At 49.1% G+C, this 20,937-nt stretch overlaps 1 protein-coding gene across 1 annotated transcript; it reads right to left on the reverse strand.

Moving 5' to 3' along the window:
- Positions 1-2,930: 2,930 nt before the first annotated feature.
- LOC146594530 (NACHT, LRR and PYD domains-containing protein 3-like) lies at positions 2,931-14,123 on the reverse strand. Its single transcript, XM_085307323.1, has 8 exons — positions 14,037-14,123; positions 11,689-11,993; positions 7,258-8,974; positions 6,313-6,402; positions 5,997-6,167; positions 5,386-5,559; positions 4,476-4,646; positions 2,931-3,620 (listed from the first exon to the last, which is right to left on the reverse strand). Exons 2-8 carry the CDS (start codon positions 11,969-11,971, stop codon positions 3,389-3,391), a joined length of 2,838 nt encoding a protein of 945 aa, XP_085163449.1. The 5' UTR covers positions 11,972-11,993; positions 14,037-14,123; the 3' UTR covers positions 2,931-3,388.
- Positions 14,124-20,937: the final 6,814 nt, after the last annotated feature.

Consider the following 20,937-nt stretch of genomic DNA (forward strand, 5'->3'; position numbering starts at 1 on the left):
AGGGCAGAGGCCCTGGTGACAAAGGATACAGGAAAGGCAGAGATCCTGAATGCCCACTTTGCTGCAGTCTTTCCTTTGAAGACAGGCCCTCCCCAAATCCCAGGCCCTGGAGAGCAGGGAGAAAACCTGGAGAAAGGAAGACTTTCTCTTGGCGGAGGAGGATGTGCTTAGGGATCACTGAAGCAAACTGGACGTACACAAGTCCACATGACYGATAGGATGTGCTCAGGAATGCTGAGCTGGCCAATTTCATTGCTAAGCCACTCTCAATCCTCTTTGGAAGGTGCTGGAGATCAGGAGAGGTGCCTGAGGCCTGGAAGAAAGTCAGTGTGACTCCAGTTTTCAAAGAGGGTAAGAAGGAGGGTGCAGGGAAATACAGGCTGGGCAGCCTCACTTTGATTCCTGCAAAGCCATTGCCAAGCCTGTGAAGGCTAAGAAGGTGATCCAGAGTAGTCAGCATGGATGACGAAAGGGGGGAAGCCATGCCTAACCAACATGAGACCTTCTATGATGGGATGCCTGGCTGGTAGATGAGGGGAGCAGTGGAAGTTGTCTTTCTTGACTTGAGTAAGGTTTTGGACATTATCTCCTATAACATCCTCATGGGCAAGCTGAGGAAGAGTGAGTTATATGAGCAGACAATGAGGTGGCTTGAAAACTGGCTATCTGGAAGAGCTCAAAGGGTTGTGATGAGTGACACAGAGTCTAACTGAAGGCCTGTAGCTAGCAGTGTCTCCCAGGGGTCCATACTGGGTTGACTATTGTTCATCTTTTTACTCAGTGACATGGATGAAAGGACAGAGTGCACCCACAGCAAGTCTGCTGATGATCCAAAACTGAGAGTTACTGGCTGATACCCCTTAGGGTTGTGTCACCATTCTGAGGGAGCTCAACAATCTGGGGAGATGGGCAGGGGAAAACTCATGGAGCTGAATAAAGGGAAGTACAGAATTGCTCACCTAGGGAGGAATAACCCCATGCCCCACGAGAGGCTGGGGGCTGATCTACTGGAAAGCAGCCATGCAGATAAATACCTGGGAAGCCTGGTGGACAGCAAGTTGACCATGAGCCAGCAAARTGTCCCTGTGGCCAAGAAGGCCAACAGTATCATGGGCTGCATTAGGCAGACTGTTGGCAGCAGGTCAAGGGAGGTGATCCTGCCCCTCTCCTGAGCTCTGAGGAGGCCACATCTGGAGTGCTGTGTGCAGTTCTGGGCTCCCCAGTACAAGAGAGACGTGGAGCTACTGGAGTGAGTCCAGCGTAGGGCTACAAAGATACTGAAGGGATGGGAGCATGTGTCATATGAGGAAAGGCTGAGAGAGCTGGGCCTGGTCAGTGTGGAAAAGACTGAGAGGAGAATCTTTACCAATGAGTATAAATATGTGAAGGGAGTGCGTAAAGAGCGTGGGGCAGACTCTTTCCAGTGGTGCCCAGGAACAGGATAAAAACAACAGGCACAAACTGAAACACAGAAAATTCCATCCGGGATGAAGGCAAAACTTCTTTCCTGTGAAAGTGACAGAGCACTGGAACAGGTTGCCCATAAAGGTTGTGGAGTCTTCATCTTTGAAGATATTCCAAAGGCCTGGAGCAAATCCAGAGCAATGTAGGACAAAACTGARGGTCACGGGAGACCAGCAGCAGTGCCCTTGACCTTTCTGGTCAAGGGGACTGCTCAAGGAAGGACTGGGGAGAGCCCCTGGGCTACACTGCTCTGTGTGGGTGGAGTCACTGGTAGAGCTTCTTCTTTGTCATTGTCACATTTAACCTTCTCAGCATCTACCCCAGTGCAATGCAGCCAGCAGAGCACAAAGGACAGTCTCTGCTGATCACAAGAACAGTCTGCCTCGAGGCTCAGGAAATGAGCTGACATCTCAGGACGGCAGCCTGTCTAAGCCAGCTCAAGCTCCAGTGAAAAGGGCACATAAAGAAGAAAGACGTGAGGAAGAGCTTTGACAAGGTCTCCCAGGCTGCTGTGCTTAGGGAAAGGGCTCAGGCGGAAGAGGAGCATCCAGTAGTGCATGAGGATCGGGAAAGGGCTGACTTGAGAAATCATTATGTTAGTCTGAAATGCAGCTGGCTGAGCAGAAGCACATGGCAAGATGCTGGCTTTTTAGTGGGTCCAGCAGACATGGGTGCTAGGGCAAGAGTGCAGCRGCTGCACCTCCCACTGCCCCACACTGTCACTTGGTCTGCCACAGCCACTTCCTTGCAGGGGCTGGTGGAGCGCAAAGGGGAAACCACTTTCTTCCTGCCTTGGTTCAGCTGCTGGAGGCAAGCACAGCTGCTGCGGGGGCTCACACGCTGTGGGGCACACACCTGCAGGCAGCTGGGCAGTACCTCCATCTGCTTGCAGGCCCCTGCAAGGAGCCTGGACCCCCTGCAAGTGCCCCAGGAGCCTGAGGCCAGGCTCACCTCAGTGCTGCCTTGGGAGTTTCCACGCACAAGCGGGGCTCCCATGCCGAAGCGATGGCCCTGGCATGGAGGAGATTGCATGGCTGATTTACAGTCTGGGCTCTGCAAGAAAGGGAGAAAAGAACAGTCSCAGCCAAAAACTAATTGTGGTTGCTGCATGCTGCCCTCTTTCCACTGGCCCTAGATGCCTATGCCTCCATTAGCCATATCCCACTCCCCCACTCCCTCTATCAATGGCTCCCACTGGCTCCTCTCCTGGGAGCTGTGCCCAGGTCCTCCACTCATGCTGCCCTGTGTACCCAGCTCCAGCAGCCCTTCATCCCCTTCCCAAGTAAGCAAGGCTCCACAATCAGAGAGTCTCATCTTTCTGCAGCTTAGTCAGATCTTCCCTTGGGCATTATGGAACAGGAGCTGGACTCACAGAAAACCTCCCTGGAGGGTCTAGGCATTGRGAGTGCTGTATAGCATCCTGGGGTGATGGCAGGAAGGAACAGAAGGACCACAGCACTGCAGGATTTTTGGGGCAGAATCCAGGGCCTTTATTTGGCATTACTAGACTAACAGAAATACTCACAGGTAAGTGCATGGTCAAAAGGGAGAGAGAAAGGTCCCTGGTACTAACTGTGGAATCAGAAACAATGACAGAAGCCATCAGAAATGCAAAAATCTCAGTGAATGAATGAAATACATAAGTATATAAACCTTGCGAGCTAGATCCAAAGCCCTTTTCTCCCCACTGGACTCTGCACTGCCTCAGCAGACTGATCAGAGAAAGTTGCTAGACTCATCTGCCTCCTCACCCATGGCCTCATCCCCTGCACAGAGTTGCTCTGCCTCAACCCCCCAGCAGATTCACACAGGACCACGTTCCAGGTCCCATCATGCATGACCAGATTCAAATCCCAGGGTCATCTCCCATCTTCTTCAGTGCCCCTTCTTCAGGGACACTTATCAGATCTCTACCACTAGCAAGCTAGTAATTGTTCCTGTTGTAAAAAGGCCCATGCATAAAAGAGGGAAATATCTTCCTGACCCTTCCTCCACCTCTACCCAACAGGACTSCCTGGTGAGAGGTCAGCTGGACCATAGGCCTTGGCTGCAGACTTTCTTGCTCAAAAAAATACCCTATCTTCAGGCTGGGCTTTATTCYCTTGAGTGCAGCCAGCTCCTGCTGTGTTTCTTCACTGAATCCAGATGTGTTCAATCTTTAAATAGAACAAGAAAAGGAGAAGAATTGGTAAAACTGCCCTAGATACTGACTGCTGCCTGAGACTGCAGGTCGTGGTACACACAAAGATGATGATGCACTGTCCCTGCCCCACAGCATCCAGCACCAGGGTGCCTGTGTGGCCATAGCCCTGATGCCATCCCCACTCCCTGCCCATGGCATTCACTGCCCTGGGGCTCCTGRGGAAAGAGTGACAGGGAATAGAAGGGGCTCAGAGCTCCGCAGCTCATGGGATTTACCATGTTGGCCTGAAATCAGCCCTGGTGCACCCAGGGCACCACAGGCAAGAGAGGGACACTTTGGTCATCCTGTCTCAGTGTCTGGTCRCGTGAACCRTATCTGCTTCAGTCTTTTCAAGTGCCAAGTCAGGGAAYGGGAGCCAGGGCTAGTACATGGCAGGAGTCTCACAGGGCCCACCTGAAGTACTCTGACCCAAGCCAGTCTCTGTCCTGGCTCTTGCTGGGGCATGAGGTCATGGGGGCCTTGAGCTCTTGTTTCTAGTTACTCTTTAGCTCTGGGGTGTACAGGTCTAGAGAGTGCAATTCTGTATTTGAGTTCTCTAGGAAAGTCCAGGGTCTCCTTGTTGTCCAAGCAAAAGGCATTGGACAGGCAGGGCCCAGGTGGCTCGTGGGTCTATGTGGCTGTGCCTGGTAAGAATCACCCAGACTATGAAGCCCAATGTTGCAAGTGCAAGTGCTAGTTCCAGGCTGAGACAATTCTGGTCCAGCACAGATGGAAAAGTCCAGGTAGGTGCAATAATAATAGTGCTTTTCCTTGGGGTCCCATGGAAGGCTAGAGTAGAGAATGAACAGGGGAGCCCCATATCTCTTACCCCACTGTCTGCAACCGGCAGGCGGGGTGCTTCARTAGCTGGCAGAGTTGCTGCACCCCAGCATCTCCAAGCTCATTATCACTCAGATCCAGGCAGGTCAGGCTCTGGTTAATGAGGAGCAGAGCAGCCAAGTCCCCACAGCACGTGCCTGTGAGACGACAGCTCCCCAATCTGTGTGACCAAAGCAAAGACAACAGCAACAGGGCTTTGGTGGCAGATTATCAAGATGGGAGCAAGGGATCACAGCGCTGTTTAGAAATGCAGAAATGGCTGTGCAGGGAGAGAAATAGTATGGTTGGGGTCACCCACCTGTCCAGAGCAGCCACAAGTGCTGCCTTCCCTGCCTTTTATCTGGCACATCCAGTTCTGGAGCAGAGAGGACAGAGTGCTTCTGGAGGAACCCCAGATTTACAGAGTCTCCTCTTTCTCCTCAGAGTGCAACTGGGCTGGGCTGGCAGAGCTGACCATTTTAGTCATGCAAGGCCCTRCTTGTTCCATTGGATCTAGACACCCTTTTGCAGCCCTCTCAACTTCTGCAGTGTTACCTTCCTGCTCTGCAGGAAGGCAGGCAGAACAGGCCAGGCTGTTGCTCTAGAAATCCTGAATCCTGCTGTTCCCATTCCCAAGCTGGCTCCCAGCACCCTGCTGAGAAGCACAGATCTTCCCCAAGATCCTGCTATGGCACAAGCCGTGGCCACATSGGGCACTGCCATCCACAGTCAGTGTGGGAAATGCAAACTTGTGGACATGTGATGACTGAGTTGCATTTTTCTCTTTAGAGGATCCACAGAGGAAAATATAAGATTCCTCAGTATTTCAATTCTTTCTTTTTCTTTTGGTCCCAATCTTCACTGTAATAGGTCACTGGTCAGCTGGTCTCATGGGCACTGCCCAGCCCTGTGGCCCTTACCGCAGCATCTGCAGCTGGCAGGTGGGATGCTGGAGCCCTTCACACAACAGTTGTACACCAGCATCTCTCAGCTCATCATTATAGGACAAATCCAACTCCATCAGGTGCTGGCTGGTGCTGAGCACAGCAGCAAGATCTTCACAGCAGGCACTGGTGAGATGGAAGTACCACAGCCTGCAGAAGAAATGTATGGAGAAGACCTTCAGGACTCATCATGTCTCTTCCAACTTGAGGTCCCACTGGCCAGCCTCATTCCTGGCTACCCAGCAACGGACAGGAGCAGAAGCACAACACCATGCCACCCACAGGACCACCTTGCACCTCTGTGGGTGACATTCTCCACTGTCAGGAATTCCTGCCTTTAAGCTATTAGCCCTGGGCACGTCTGTGTGGGGAAAAGCTGACAACTGCAGGGGACAGTGCATCCCTAGAAAAGGGGACAAAGGGATCATCATGCCCTGGAAGGACTTTTCCTCATCCATCCCAAGTGTTCTGCTCCATCCTGAACTTTCTGGCCTTTGAATAACTGAAACTTCAGCGGCAGGAGATGCCAAAGGGCCACTGAGAAAAAGTCCCCAAGGAGGGGCCAGGGACAGCCTGATATCACTCACCGCAGGGCCCGCAGCCGGCAGGTGGGCTGCCGCAGCCCTTCACAGAGCAGCCGCACACAGCTGTCGCCCAGCTGGTTATCACCCAGCTCCAGCTGGTCCAGGCTGGGCTGTGTGGCCAGCAGCCTGGCGAGGTCCTCGCAGCAGCCCTCTGCGAGGCCGCACCAGTGCAGCCTGCGAAGAGAGCAGCAGAAAACAACCAGCTCATTAAACCCACTCCCGTGCCTGGGTCCGCACACCTGCCCCACCTGCCTGATTAGCTTGGCTAATCAGCATGGAGGGATCAGCTTCACCACCCCTCCCCAGGGACCAGTCTCACCGGAGCGACTTCACTTTGCTGCTTGTGTTCCTCAGCGCCTGGCAGAGGAAGAAGATAGGGGACTGCTGCTCCTCCACCGGCCGTTGCTCCCTGCAAAGCATGGGGCCAGTATTCTCTCTGGTTCACCTGGCAGGAGGAAGCTGCTGCAGCCCCCCTGCCAGAGTGGCGGGAGGAGACGTGGACAGCCTTTATCTGCCACCCAGCAAGTACGAGTTTGTGCAGGTCCCCCAATAGAGACTTCAGTGCATAAGCATCCCAAAGCAGGGCTCACTACCAGCTCCCAGAGTGTCTCCTCTGGAGGGACAACCACAGTTTTATAGTYAATGCTGCCAGCTTTGGAGACATAACAGGAGGGACTGTGTTCATTGAACYGTTACTGCTAGAGTTAATTTACTCTCCAACATAACAGCAAACCTCAGTGCATACTTAAAAGTTAAGTACACTTTAGGTTTGGGTGAGACCAGAGAACAGAGCGGAGTCTCCCTGTGAGTGTGGCTCACTGCTGCTGGAGCCGCACTAGTCATGCCTGGCCCTGCTGCGCAGTATGGACAGGACCAAAGGGCTTGGAGAGAAGAGGCAGCCCYGGCCCCGGGGCACCAGGCTCTTTTAGCCCTGAGCAAGGGGAGGCTGCACTGTAACACCTGGGAAGCTGAGCTGAAGATGCTATATCTCCTTTGATCCTCCTGGATGCAGCAGGCCAAGGAGCCTGTACAACCCTCATTCTCCTACAGTTCTCCTGGAGCCTAAGTAAAATCCTCTGCTGAGGATCCAAGTGTAACTGCTAGTGGAAAGAGTGGTTTGGACGAAAGGGAGCTAGGAGTGCAAATGCCTTTAAAATATCATTTATGGTTGAGAATGCACATCATAGCACTAGTTCATTACAGTTTTAGCATGGTAAATATTTCCATTTTCAGCTACTAAAACAGAGGGGAGGGCCACACTTACCAATATAACCCTGGTGCGCAGCCTGCGACTAACTCTTCCTTGTAACCTTGCTGTTTGAAGGCACAGCCTTTGAAGGCCACCGAGTCCAGTCCATTCCACTGCTTGATACAGAATGAAAGAGCCATTTGATCATATTGTGTCAGCCTGATGTCATGCAAGTCTATCCCAGTGAAACAATTCAAGGCACGCTTCACAAAGTCTTCTTCATAAATCTCAAACAAACAGTGGAAAACAGCCAAATCCTTAACGTTCGTTGTCCCTTCACCTAGAGGTGAAATTCCTCTAGGCCTTGTCTGAATTGATCTTAGCATAGCTTCTTTAAATTTTGGTGAAAGTCTACACCCYATTCTTTGGTCCATGTATTCTATGGATTTTCCATTTACCAGACCAAACAAGAAACTTACTGTTAACATTAAATCCCTTCTAGATTCGCTATAGTTTTCAAGTAACATTTTTATGTGCTTCACCTGARTCCCTGAGTTGTCTACTGTCTCCTTCTCATCCTCTAGGACATAAAACATTGCTGCGAAGAACTCCTGGAGGTGCAGGTGAATGAAGCTGTAGACATTCCCATGGTCTGTGCCTTTCTTTAAAATGTTCTCATTGAGGAAGAGGGAGAGAAGGTCTGGCTGATCTAAGCCACGCTTCTTGATTTCCTTTTCCTCAAACAGCACCTTGTGCATCCACATCCCATCAGCAGCCAAGCAGCAAAGTTTGCGCAGGAACTGCTGCAGGTCCTGTTTGCTATCACCTGCTCTGCACTTCAGTAATCTGGAAAGGTAAAACACATACATTCTTGTGGTTGTTTTAGAGCTTGCCATAAGATTTTTGTTCTTGTGAAGTTCTTGTTCCAGCACAGTGCAGACAGTCCAACTCATGATGGGGACAAGGCACATGGTGAAGAGTATTTTGTTTCCTTTGACAAACCTGAAGGCTGTATCTGCTTTATTATCAGTGTCAAAAAACCTGTGGAAATACTGCTTCCTTGCAGCTTCTGAGAAGCCCAATATTTCTGCATAACACTCGCCCTCTAAGCACTGCCCCAGATTCTGAAGGGCTATTGGCCTTGTAGTGATAAGCAAGGAGGATTCAGGGAGAATAATTTTCTTGAATAAACWAATCAGAATGGTTTCTAATGGCTTCTTTTCCCTGGGGTCAGAGCTCAGGTCATCTACTGGCTGAAGCAAAGAAAATCTCAGGTAGTCCAGCCCATCAATAAGGAACAGGACCTTTTTTTCGCTATCCAGAATCTTTCCAATTGGTGTACTTCTATGGGGACAGCATTTTGAAATCAAGTCTGCTGCACTCACTTCTTTAGTAGGGTTGATTTCTTTACAATTGAGGTAGAAAACATAGTCAAACTGTCTATAAAGGACTCCTTCTGCCCATTCTACCATAATCTTCCTCATTGTCATTGTCTTTCCCATTCCTGCAGCTCCCACCAGCACAGTTGTCCGTGGCACTTGTCCTTCTTCTGTAGGTTGAAACAGCTGAGCCACACTAACAGCAGTGTTAGCTTGTTTGTTGTCAGTGTCCGCATGTCTCTGGCTTACACGGATGGCTTCCTGTTCTCCTTCCCTTTCAGTATGAGGCTTTGTAACGATTGTCAGGTTGATGTAGCGGCTACTTACAGTCAGATTCTCACCAAGACAAGCATTTACTTCTTTATACTGAAGGAACTCTCTTATCACGTGCGCTCTGTATTTCTGTTTGTACTCTAAACCAACAAGAAGCAAAGTCAGTTCCAAATAAAGCTAGATTTCTTAGCAGCTCTTCATCAGTAGAACTGCTCTTACAGCACTCTAGTGCTACATGACATCTGTTTCATACTATTGTTAAAGAGAACTCCTAAAACCTGAACAAGGGCTTGTGTGGAGCCAACCTGAGGAAATATCCTTTTCTAGCCCTTTGACGGGCAGAGTGGGACTGTCACTAAGGACAGAGCCGCTCCTTAGGAACCTCYGTCCTCCATGTTACCGATCAAGTCCACCTTCTTTCAGACTCTGCCAGCATCATCCCCAAGGTGTCCCTTGTGTCTTCCTGGTAGGCAGAGGTCTGTGAACCCTGGTCTCATGGCTGCAATAACTGCTTAACTGTATCCTGTTTTTGTTTCTCTGTAAATGGCCCATACCTGAACTGAACCAAGAACCGAACGAGTATTATCATAGGAGTGYGGCACAGTCCCCTGGAGAAGGGGAGGCTCAGCATCAGCAGTTTCCTGAAGGGCTCAGAGCTTTCTTTTGTCTCACAGAGCTAAAGACTAGGGCAATCGAGAAGGATGGTTCCTACAGAAATTCATGGGGCCTATGGTCAGCTAAGAAGTCCTACACCTCTCCTAGGCCCCACCTCCCACTGATCCATCAACACCCAATTTAGGCACTGTCCAATCCTCAGGCCTCTTCGTTCACCCCAGGGACATGGAGGAYGCCCTGCCCTGCAGCCTCAGAAGTRCCACCTAATGGTGAATCCGGARGRGACTCTGGGGAAATTTTTCACCCTTCAGCTGTTCTAGCTACCTTCTCATATCTCCTGCCTGCTGTTAATCCCTGGTCCATCACCTTCTTGCTGAGTCCTCTGCCTAAAACTGGTCAGAGCAAATGCAATTGTCTGGGGGCGCCCATGGTAWTTATCGTCCTCTGCTCCTGTTCCTGGGAGCAAAGGCACTGTCCTTAGGCTTCTGCCTCCAGGTGTAAAATGTTGCCAAACAAGACTCTGTGCTGCTACACCRGGAGAAAATCCGACATCCCTGGATAGTTAGCAAACACAAGAYATACATAGTGCAGGGCAGAGTCAGTCATGGCACATCGTTGGCCCTGTGGAGATGTACCTAATCCTCACCAGGAGGAAAAAAAGATCTGGAAAGCTCTGGCTAATTCAAGACCTTCAARGCTATGATGAGACAAAGGGCTTCTTTATACTGTGTGGCATTGCCCTGAGGTGGGCAACGCTACTGCTGAGCTGCCAGATCCTGCTTCCAGCAAGTATCAGCAAGTCTGGGTGCAGGTACACAGCTGGGAGGGCAGAGAGGCAGAGCCCAGGATGGTTCAGTCCAACTTAGACTTGCATCCCACCTCGGTAGGACCTGTTTCTCCCCAGTGATTGCAGTGGGGACATGGGAGGATGACACTTCTGGTCTGTGCCCTTTTCATGTCCAGTGAATCCAGCATAGCCCTAGCCTTGCACCTTCATTTCACTGCAACACAAAGCCTGGAAGGGTAGCTAGTTCAGTATCTAGGTGGATTTGGGAGACCTTTGCTCCTGGCTGGCTATACCTGCAAAGTGGTTCAGCCCAGCAATGACTTACAGGTCCCTTGAGACTCCTGTAAGTCATGGCAGTAGCACCTAACCAAGGGCAGGGGAGTTTCCAGCACCTCAGTGTACCTCGAAATTGACCCTCTATCTAACATCCCAGAACCCTCTGCCAGGGTAGGGACAAGGGTGGCAAGGGCCTGCCCATAGTCGCTTCACAGCTGGTGGGAATCCCTCTCTCCCTGGGCAAGCTCAGTTCCTGTGTGGGGACCTTTCTCCCAGCTGCAGCACAGAAGACAACCCATGTGCCCAAGTGYGGGGATTTTCCCCACCATATACAGAAACCAGGGATGAGGGGCAGACCTGCAATTCACTCAGGACTGTTGCAGCAGACAGCCTATCTTGGCTCCAAACCATAGCTGCTTCCTTCCCTAGTTAAAAGAGGAGGCRGGTCACAGCAGCTGAAGCTGGCAGGATGAGAAATAGTGGAAGGGGCTTGTCAGACCTCAGCATTACAATRTGGGCCATGTACAACACCGGCTGGACTTGCCCAGAGACAACAGCAAGATACAAAGTGCATGCAGCATAACTGTTGACCATATAGGCCTTCCAGGTTTAACTGGTGGGACAACCATGGGAGGTATSAAAGCTGTGAACTAATTATAAAGATGGAAGTATAGCAGCTGGGAAGCTTGAGAGGGATATTAAGCATTGAGAGATGTACAGAAAGCTTTCTTCCCAGGTCTGCTTTGTACACTCCGTGCTCAGTGCCTCCAATCATGGAGGCAGAGCGTGTGCCTTGCTCTCCCATATGGGGCCATTGCTTAGTGGCAGGCAGGCAGACAGACCATAGCCTCCATCTGAAGCACTTCCACTCGTAACACCATGGTCCTTGCCCTGCCAGTTGGGCTGCAGGCCTCCCATTCAGCAAGGGAAATCTCTAGAGAAAATAGGAAGCCTGGCAGTGCATAAATGAGAAGAGCAAGAGGATACATCACTACTAGCCTTTCATGCTAACACGATCACAGTGGGACATATTCATGTTTCCAGGCTCCTCTGGGAGCTGGAATATACTTTCTTTCTTTCTTTTTTTTTTTTTTTTTTAAATTGATTTCCACCTATCTCCAGGATCATTCAAGGGAAAAGAGACCAAGACAATTAAGATTTAGTCTACCTTCCTACCTTTGACTTTCTCATCTTGGATTTTATTAGCTAGGTCTCTCTGGTTCATCTCTTCAAACACACCAATTGCTATCTCCAGTGCAACATCTTCTCCATAGTGCTCTTTCATGCAGTTGACAAGCGTGTAAGCATTGCTGCCTTTTTCCAGCATATTCTTGGGGATATTCCATCTTTCTTTGTAAGAAATGTATGATAATTTATTCTTAAACTGTAGAAAATCCTCAGGTGCAAGATCTTGCAGTGCTTTTAAGAGGACATCTATTGCATAGTTTTCTCCTGCCATCACAGGATATGAAAAAAGTCACCTGAAAATATCAAAGAAGAATGCATTTTCTCTACTGTCATTACAGGACATCCCTGGGAACACACAAACACAACACAAAGGCCAACAAGTACGGTATTTAGGGCTCACAGTCTTGTGCACAGCAGTACTTGGTGAGATTACAGTAACATAGGTGTTGGTGCTTGCTTGCATGCAGTTCAGATGGCAGAGCACAAAGATCAAGCTCTTCCGCACCTCCCCACATCAAGCCTTGTTGGCAGGTTGCATTTTGCCACCTTTTAGATAGGAACTCCACAGGYCGGGCATTGGCTAAGTGTGACAGTTTGGGCAAGACTGACCACAAATGTTTTCTCTCTTCCAGGGAAGGTTACACAGGGAAAGATGCCTTGTTAAGACCATGTCTTTTTGCTGAGCTACCATAACTCAGTGGAGGACCTCAGCACAAATCACGTGGCTGGAGGGATGCACGTCTGCACTCATTTGCCAAGCAAAAGGGAAATTTCCTGGCTCTCCTATGGTTGAGCAAAGCTTGGCTGAGCTTTGTAACAAACTGACACCGAGGTCCTATCTGCTGGAAGTGTGCTACAGCATGCACTGACAGTCTGGCTAGTGCTCTCCTCCTTACCTGAGCCTACTCCRTATGGGGCAAGCAGCAGCTGAGCTGCATGTCCCCTGCTGTCATGCCAGGGCTTGCAAGCAGGGGCACGGCATCTTTCTGGACCAGTCTATTCCCAAGCTGGCAGGCAAGAAATCCTGCTTAGGGACAATCCTTACACTAGTCCTGAACCTCAGCCCCATTTCCTACCTAGCATTCAGCCCTAAAAGCCTCTCGCAAGGTGAGCACGTGCCTCAGCCTGCTGCAGTAACTACTGCCCATAGCAGGCRACTGCTGCCCCTACTCCCCTAGGGCCGCCAGCTTGGCAGCATGAGACTCTCCTCCTGCTGATCCCTGCGAGACTCACCACAGCGCCAGGAAATACAGCTCTTGTTCTGCACAGCTGCCTTTTAAAGAAAAGYATAATTTAAAATTGAAGTCAGTTAATGGCCTTTACAGTGGCAAGTGGTGCCAGGTGAGGGGTGTGGGTGTAAACTTTGTTCACAGCAGGAGTTACAAGGCAGGTGAAGTTAGAGGTGCRGGGAGGGTTGTTGAGACAAGGGTCTCTAGCGCAAAGATTCAAGAAGAACACCAAAAGACATAAAATCCTAATGGGGCGGGGGGGTAGTAAGTCAGTGTCACCATTGCCACAGAACAACACTGAGGGTCATTCCTGCGAGCCATGGAGATCAATCCAACAGCCCGCTCTGGACTGGTGACTGTCCGGCCAGCAAGGACTCTGCAGGTGCCTTGCAAAGTGGTGAGCAGACTAATACTTAGCCTAGGAGCTCATCAAGTCCTAGCTTTCTTGGCTGCTTGTTAGCCAACAAATTGCTTTATATTTTGCAGACAATCTCCTTGCACTGCTTCCACACAACCAGGTGTGCCCACACAGGGGGATTCAAGGARGCACAGTAACAGCTGGGGCAAGAATTGAAAAGAGGGAGTAACCGAAGGGGAAACACAGCAAGCACACGGGCACCATGCATCTTCCCTGTTGTACCAGGAGGGGATGGTGTGCTGGGCTTKCAAGTGGCACTGCTTCTGCCATTTGGGTTATACCCCCCAAAGATTTCATCTGCTAGAAGAAACAGGCAGGGGGTGTGTGTATCCTCTATCATCTCAAGGGTTTACCCCCAGGTTAGCATGTTTTGCAGGTTCCAGGTTAGCATGTTTAGCAGGTTTTCTTGCCCAGCACCTTCCTGCCCAACACGGGAGGGAAGGAAGCACCAGAAAAAAATGGGGGGCCTTAATGGTCAGCCTGGGGGCTTCTAACCTGATGGGGCAGAGGCTGGCCCTGTAATTGCAACCCTCTCCAAGCCCCCAGCGACCCACCTGCCTGACTCCTTGTCCCATGCGGCCCAAGCCCCAGGGAGGAGCACGGCCTGGGGCAGCATGGGGCCCAAGCCCTGTGCCCCTCGGCCACGCCATGCCATACGAGCCCTCGACACTGGATAGCTGTGCACTTACCCTGCGGGGCTCTGGCATCAGCTGAGCTGGGGAGGAGGGGGGATTGTGGGGTGGCACAGAAGGGGCTGGAAGGCTGCTCAAAGTCCCTGTTCCCTGCCCAGGCCACGCTTCAGCTTTGAAATGAGGCGCCACATCCGGCCCACCCTTCCTCCTTCCTCTTGGCCTGCCACAGGGCTCAGCCTCCTGGTGCAGCTCAGCTYGCTGTGCTGGAGGCCTCCTGGCCAGCCCCTGGCATCTTGCAGCAGGGTGGCGCAGGAGACCTGGGCCAGGACAAGCACCACACGCAGTGATTGCACGTGGAAGGACTCAGCCTTCCTCTGCGAGAAAGTTTTCTTTGCCTGAGGGGCCAGGATAGAGACACCTGGACAGATGGTTTCACAGTCAAAGGACTCCCAGCAGTAATCCCACAGGAAACACACTGCACTGCGTGTGAACAAGCGCTTGCCCTCAAAGGTGCTGCGGTTTCCCTCTCGCCCCCCCTGCGCCCWGAGCTTGCAACACTAATTCTTGGTGATAAAGTGCTGGGGAGCAGCAGCAGCTGCCACCCCGAGGGCAGTCGGGCTGACGGCAGGGCAGTGGCCTCACCAATGAGACGCAGTCCCCCAGCACCCAGGCAGAGTGGGCCCGCTGACAGGGACGGGGGTCCAGCCAAGAGCCCAGATCACTAGGCAAGTCCGTAGCAATGAGGTAGCTCCCAGGTCAAGCCACTTTGTCGCTCTTCCAAGGAGCCTTCACTTTGCTCTGGGTTCCCAAGCCTTTTGCTAGAAGTGTCTTTGTAAGAAGTGTGAGGTTGTCTCCTCTCCCTGCTTCRGGAACTCCTTATTTCTCCTAGCACTCTTTATTCTCATCCCCATTTCCAGGTCTCCTTTTCACTGCATTGCAGAAGGGTGTAGCTGGGAAAGGACTTCTGGTGGTCTCCAGTCCAACATCCTGCTCAAAACAGGGCCCAGTGGAGCTGGTTGCTCAGGGTCSCATCCAGCTGAATTTCCAGTATCTCCAAAGATGCAGATTCCTAAGCCCCCATTCCAGTGTTTGGCCACTCCCAGAGCCTTTTTTTTTCCCTCCCCCCCCCCTTTGCTTATATTTAACTGGAATTCTCTCATGCAGTTTGTGTCTGATACCCCTTGCTCTATCAGTGTGCACTTCCCAGAAATGTCTAGCTACCCCATCTCTTAAAGGAAATTTAAGAAATGTGAAACAAATTTGTCTTTAGAAGAGTACCATCTAGTGGCTCAGAAACATAGTAAGGAGAGCCAGYTGGAATAGATTCAGGTGAATTCAGAAAAAAGAAAGAAAAAAACCCTACAGAAGCCAGTAGAGAGATTAATGTCTACTGCAGTGTTCAACCTAGAGCAAGGGGGGACCTCCAAAGGGATCTGATTGTAGGAAATGGGAAACTAAAATTAGACACTCACAAAAGCAGATTAGGATGCAGAAGTTAAAATTAGCTACTGTAGCTGCAGGAAGTGATGGAGAATTAGATTGGGAGCTGTCATAGGAAGATGATTATTTGGATGATGTGTATGAAAGGGTAAGGAAAGAGGAAAAGCATATACAGTAAGTATTAGGACCACCATGCTGGGGTGAGAAGAACAGCAGAGCAAACTGCAGCTGCTGTTACAATAACAGAAATGATGCCAGGGTAGACTGTGAGCTACAGGTTTTGGGCCACAAACGAAAGCTTGACTGTGGGTTGGAGTGTGGCACTTGTAGAAATGGCTTCAAACTTTGGATTAAATGAAAATGAAATAGGTAAGCTGCTTAGAGCTTGTGCTACATCAGCTTTTACTCAAGKAGTGTGCTGGGCACTAAGGGATCAGTGTATGACCTCCTTAGTAAGTGTTTTAGGTCAGATTGCCCAACAGGTAAGGAAAAAAAGGTGCTGGCAGCATCAACATCAGGCCATATGCCAGGAGAAAAAGGAGAACATTTTATGAACGAGCGTGGAATTGCTCAGATATTACATATAATGCTACATACCAACAACACACTGCTGGTGAGGCACAGTGGATTAGTTATGGGAACTCCCTGCTCAAATGCATCCCATGCTCCACAGTGAGTGCACCTCCAGCACCTCCACCCCCTAGGGCATGAAAATCACCCATAAGGAGATGTACTTTGGCCTGGTGTTACCCACACAAATGGGTGCCTGTGTGGCAAATACATGGGATCCTGGGGGACAACCCTGAGTTTTTATGTAAACTGGAGAAGAGAAACATAGCATCCTCCTGGACACAGGAGCATCAGTCAGGATGTTTAAAAGTTTTCTTAAGGAATGCACATGAGACATGAAGGTAGCTTCTTAAGAAGAAGGAAGAAAAGCCTCTAAATATTATATTGTGAATTTCATAACAGGGCAGTGGGCTTTGAACATAACAGTGAATATCCCCTTATTTTAGGAAGTGATTGGATGATGGAGGATGGACTCTCATTGGATTTTTATGGTGAGATTTTGCAGAAATATCAAGGTGAACAAGGTATGCATCACTGCTGAGAACAAAAACCAGTTGTGAAGGAGAACAGAAATGGATATGGATGTCCTTACTAGGAACCTAGTAATAAACTAAATGTGTGCTTCACTGACGCAATGATATGAACAAGCTCTATACAGTTATTAATGGAATACAACAGCAAATACTTGGATAAAAGGGTCACCCCAAATAGCAGAAGTACAGCTTATCACAGAATCATTCAAAGACACAAACTATCTAAACAGGACCCATTACAGCTCTTTAAGGACACTGACAATGTTCATAACAGAATAAAATACTGGAGGTATGGTTGGAGAAAGGGGACGGAAAGGATATGGCGAAGAATGAAGAAAACCAGGGATTTATTATACAAGCTCAGAAAGACGGTGGAAATAAAATATATGTAATGCATGTTAAAACACACAGGAAGACTGAAAACAATGCTAAGAGACAGTTTAATAAGCAAGGAGATCAGCTGACTCAGTTGAATAGCTGCTGTCTTGAGTCATAGGACAGTTTGCAGAATCCTTGCTGGATTTGTGAGTATTAACCTAGGATTTGCAGATGATCAAAACAAAAGGGGAACAATTATCTGTAGGCCATTAAACATGGCATTACCATTGCTAACTAGACCAAAAGTTTTGTATTAAAGTAACTGTATAGGCCTTAGTGGTCAGATTTTGCCCATTTGGAGCTTTATTTTCCTTATTTTGGTATGTTTAACTGGAGTAAACAGTAATTCCTACCCTTTTTTTTTCTTCTCATGATTAGATATCTAACCTGCAGCTTGCTGCTGTCTCATTCAATTTGGTCTAACTACTTAACATAACAACAACTTAGGATCTTAAAATAAAAATTGTTACAGTTCTCAAGGGAGCATTGAGAATTATGGCTTTTAAGATCTAGATCCATCCAGGCTGGGGAATCACAGTTAAAGCTTTGCAAAAATGCTGTAAAATGATAATAACCTAATGACCTTGGTGKTTTTATTGATTTACAGGATAATCCTCCAAGTGACAATAATTTGAGGAGACACAGCTAGACCTAGTGACAAATTTTGCTGAATTCAGTAACAGTCTCCTAAGCCAGTGTGTAAATGGAGAAGGAACTTGGGGGTGAGGGGACAGGAAATCATAGAAGAAAGGAAAGCGACAGGAAGCTTTGAAACAGGGGAAACAAAGTACTATCAGTGCTTGAATGAGAGAGAATTAATTGTGGGTAATGTGAAGGCCTGAGAGGTTATAATGAATAATGAAATATCATGAGCAAGTCATGAACAGAAGTAATATTGAAAGGAAACAGTATGGGTAAGTATTAGAGGATACTTATATCTGCCCAATATGCAACACTTAATCATTAAACCCAGCAATGCCCAAAAAATAAGAMGGAAAAACAATAGTAAAAGCCTATACCGAAGCATAGCTACTGACAATACAAATAATCCCCCTGCTAGTTCTTGCCCCATTGCCCCCTCCTCCTCACTGTTCAGCTCTCCCATCTCAAGGATGCAACACCCAGCCTGCATGGAGAGGCAGAAGGGCAAAAGCAGGGGAAGCTAGCTGAAGACTTTGGGCAAGATCAAGCCATTATTTAAACATTATTTTTTTCAATAATGAGCTATTCGTATACCTGTGCTACATTGGCAATGATAACAGGTTTTCTAACAACAAAACAATGTTTTAAGATGTACCTGCATAATAGAATTGGAAAAGATCTGTTACACATGTAATCTTACTCATACTAAAAGTGAACATACTGGCTAACTGGACAGTTATACAAGGAGTGGGAAGCAGCCCCACCATCATTGCCAACATGRTTCAGGGAGATATTTGGGAAAGCTTTGTAAAGGAAATAGCTGAAGGGAAATACTATTCTGCACCTCTCAGTGCAGCCTGCTGCATAGTTAATTGCATTTGCATATACAGTTTTATTAATTATGATAATCATAATAGCCTATAGAGCTAAAATGCTGGTAAGTAAATATGATGATTACAGAGCTAATGAAGTATTAGTGATTATGTAAACTATGAATAAAAATTAACAATACCATAAATACAATGTATTTTTGACATGGGGAGAGATGTCAGAAAAGCCTCTTCTGGATAAGAACATATGAACAGGCACTGTAGATACCTGCAGATACGGATGGAGAAACAGCTACTGGAAAACAGAGGCTGAAGAGATTGTGCATGAGCAGGGTGGCACCATGAGCAGGGAAGACAGTGGAGGCAGTGCTACTACTACTACCAGGCACCATCCAACAAGGCCTGCTCTGGGAGCTGAGAACAGGGTGATAACCTCAGGATACCCTGACAGGGTGAGGGGGTAAACCAGACCCAGGGTCCATGCAGGGGGCTCAGTCAGGAATAGCAGGAGATGCAGCAAACGATGGGATGGTAAGTAAGGCTACAAAAGGTCCAAGGTCTATACAAGGCCAAAACAGGACTAGAGATAAGACTACAGCATAGGTACAGGATCCTTCCCTGAGACAGGACTGAAGACAAGTTACAACATATCTCTAAGGGCCCCAACCAGGCACAAGGTACTTACACATAAGTGTGAGATGAATACAGGAGGGAGCCTAAGATGGGATTGGAGACCAGTACTCCTACACTATAGCCCAGAGAGGGAACAAGGGCCTAGGGCTGAGCTTAAATGGAGCCCCTAGGCAGAAGGTTTGGATGGTGGTTACAGGTGAGATTGGTTAGGGCCATTAAGACCTGTTAGTGGCTCAGGGAGGACACGAACATATAGGGCAGAGCACAGGGGAGTAGGGCAATGGTTTGAGGAGATCTGATTAAGCTGTGAGAGGTCATTTCTGCTGCAGCTCATGAGGGCAGATGCACTTCCAAAGCTTCCTGGAGAGCTTACTAAAGAATYAGCCTGCCTTGAGGGGGTGATAGAGGACTCTCAAATTTTACCAGAAAGGCACTGTGCTTGCACTTTTCACTTCGTGAGAAATGTAGAAATTTTCTGTGCAGGATGCCAAGCTAGGCAGCGCTTCAGCTGTTATGACTGCAAACCTGCTTTGGCTGCTATCACAAGCTGCTCTACTGTAAGAAATGTTCTTCATCCTGCTTCCTTGGAAACACARTGGTAAAGGGAGATGGCTGCTTCCCACGTGGCCACAGGTGCTTGCTGCAGCATGGCCTTTCCCTCCCTCTCCTGGCCCAAGGTGACTCACAGCTGAGGCTCTAGGAAAGAAGAGATGCTGATGCTGGAGGCTGAGTAGTCTGGTGTGCTGAGGAGGGGATGAAATTGGGGTAAATCAGTGTTCTAGTTTTAAAGACTGCGCTCTTCTCTGTTGCCCTGACAGCAACAGCGTTAACTGCAAATGCAAGGCAAAGAGAGCACTGTGGTCTCCCTCTCCTTGAACACAGCCAGCTGTACAACAGCTTCCCCCAGCTGGGAGCGAGTGCTCTGGATGGAGCAGCCACCAATACCCCTGTCCCCAGCAGCATAAGCAACGCAGTTTGAGACACCCGACTGGCTGACCTTGAAGAAGCTGTTTTCACCTTGCTGTGTCAGGAGCTGAATCGATGCCTCCCGCGAGCGTCAGGCAGTGCCTACGGTGCTTGCTCTGGGTGCTGGCATGTGGTTCTTGTCTGCAACAGGATAGCGATGACGTGACCCTCTTACTGCAGGAGTTGGAGCGAGCTGGAAGACCTTTCCAAGCTTCGTGCCAGAGCCAGGGGATTTTTCTGCGTTCTGGCTTGCTCCAGTGTTGCTCTCCTGGCTTCTCTTGTRTTTGACATTGGGGGTCAGGACCATTGGTTTTATGGTTCCTTCTTTTGATTCTTTAAAAACARAAATTTAACACTAATAAAAATAATTTTTGATTCCAAATCTAGGAGAACTGAGTCATATGARTGCACCATGTGATGCTGTTTATATCCTAAAATGGAGGCAGATCGCATGAAGATGGGGAGATTGCAGCCAGAAACCCCTGGCCTCAGCTCCCCCAGACTCGTGGGACTGCTGTCTGCAATTTCTGCCCGTAGGCAGCTCCCTCCCTCTGCTCCTGCAGTGCAGTGGGGAGGGTGCAGAAGCCAATGACACTCGTACCTGATGTAAAGGTGGCACAAGGGTTTTGTACAATCCCATGCCCCACTCCCAGGGGCAGCGCTTTGGGTGTCTCGCCTACATTAAATCACAGGTTTTCACAAGCTTTGCAGGAACCTATTCCATCTCTTCTGCTATGAGTCTGATCAGCAGGTTCAGAAGGCATTAGAAGGGGGATGCAGCAATGTTAGAAAAGGGATGAACCTTGTACAATTTTGGCTGTGCCTGCCGCAAGTCCCTGAAATGGGGCAGGGCAGGGAGGCTTGTGCTGCTCAGTTCAGGCTAGGTGCCAAACCAGGTTAGCAGAGACRATGTTAGCATTAGCCACAGCTAATTATGTCTACGCCACCTTTTCCAGGGAGCCAAGC

The sequence above is a fragment of the Rhea americana genome, unplaced genomic scaffold, assembly GCF_003343005.1.
Source record: "Rhea americana isolate MKP2758 unplaced genomic scaffold, rheAme1 scaffold_257, whole genome shotgun sequence".
Lineage (NCBI taxonomy): Eukaryota > Metazoa > Chordata > Aves > Rheiformes > Rheidae > Rhea > Rhea americana.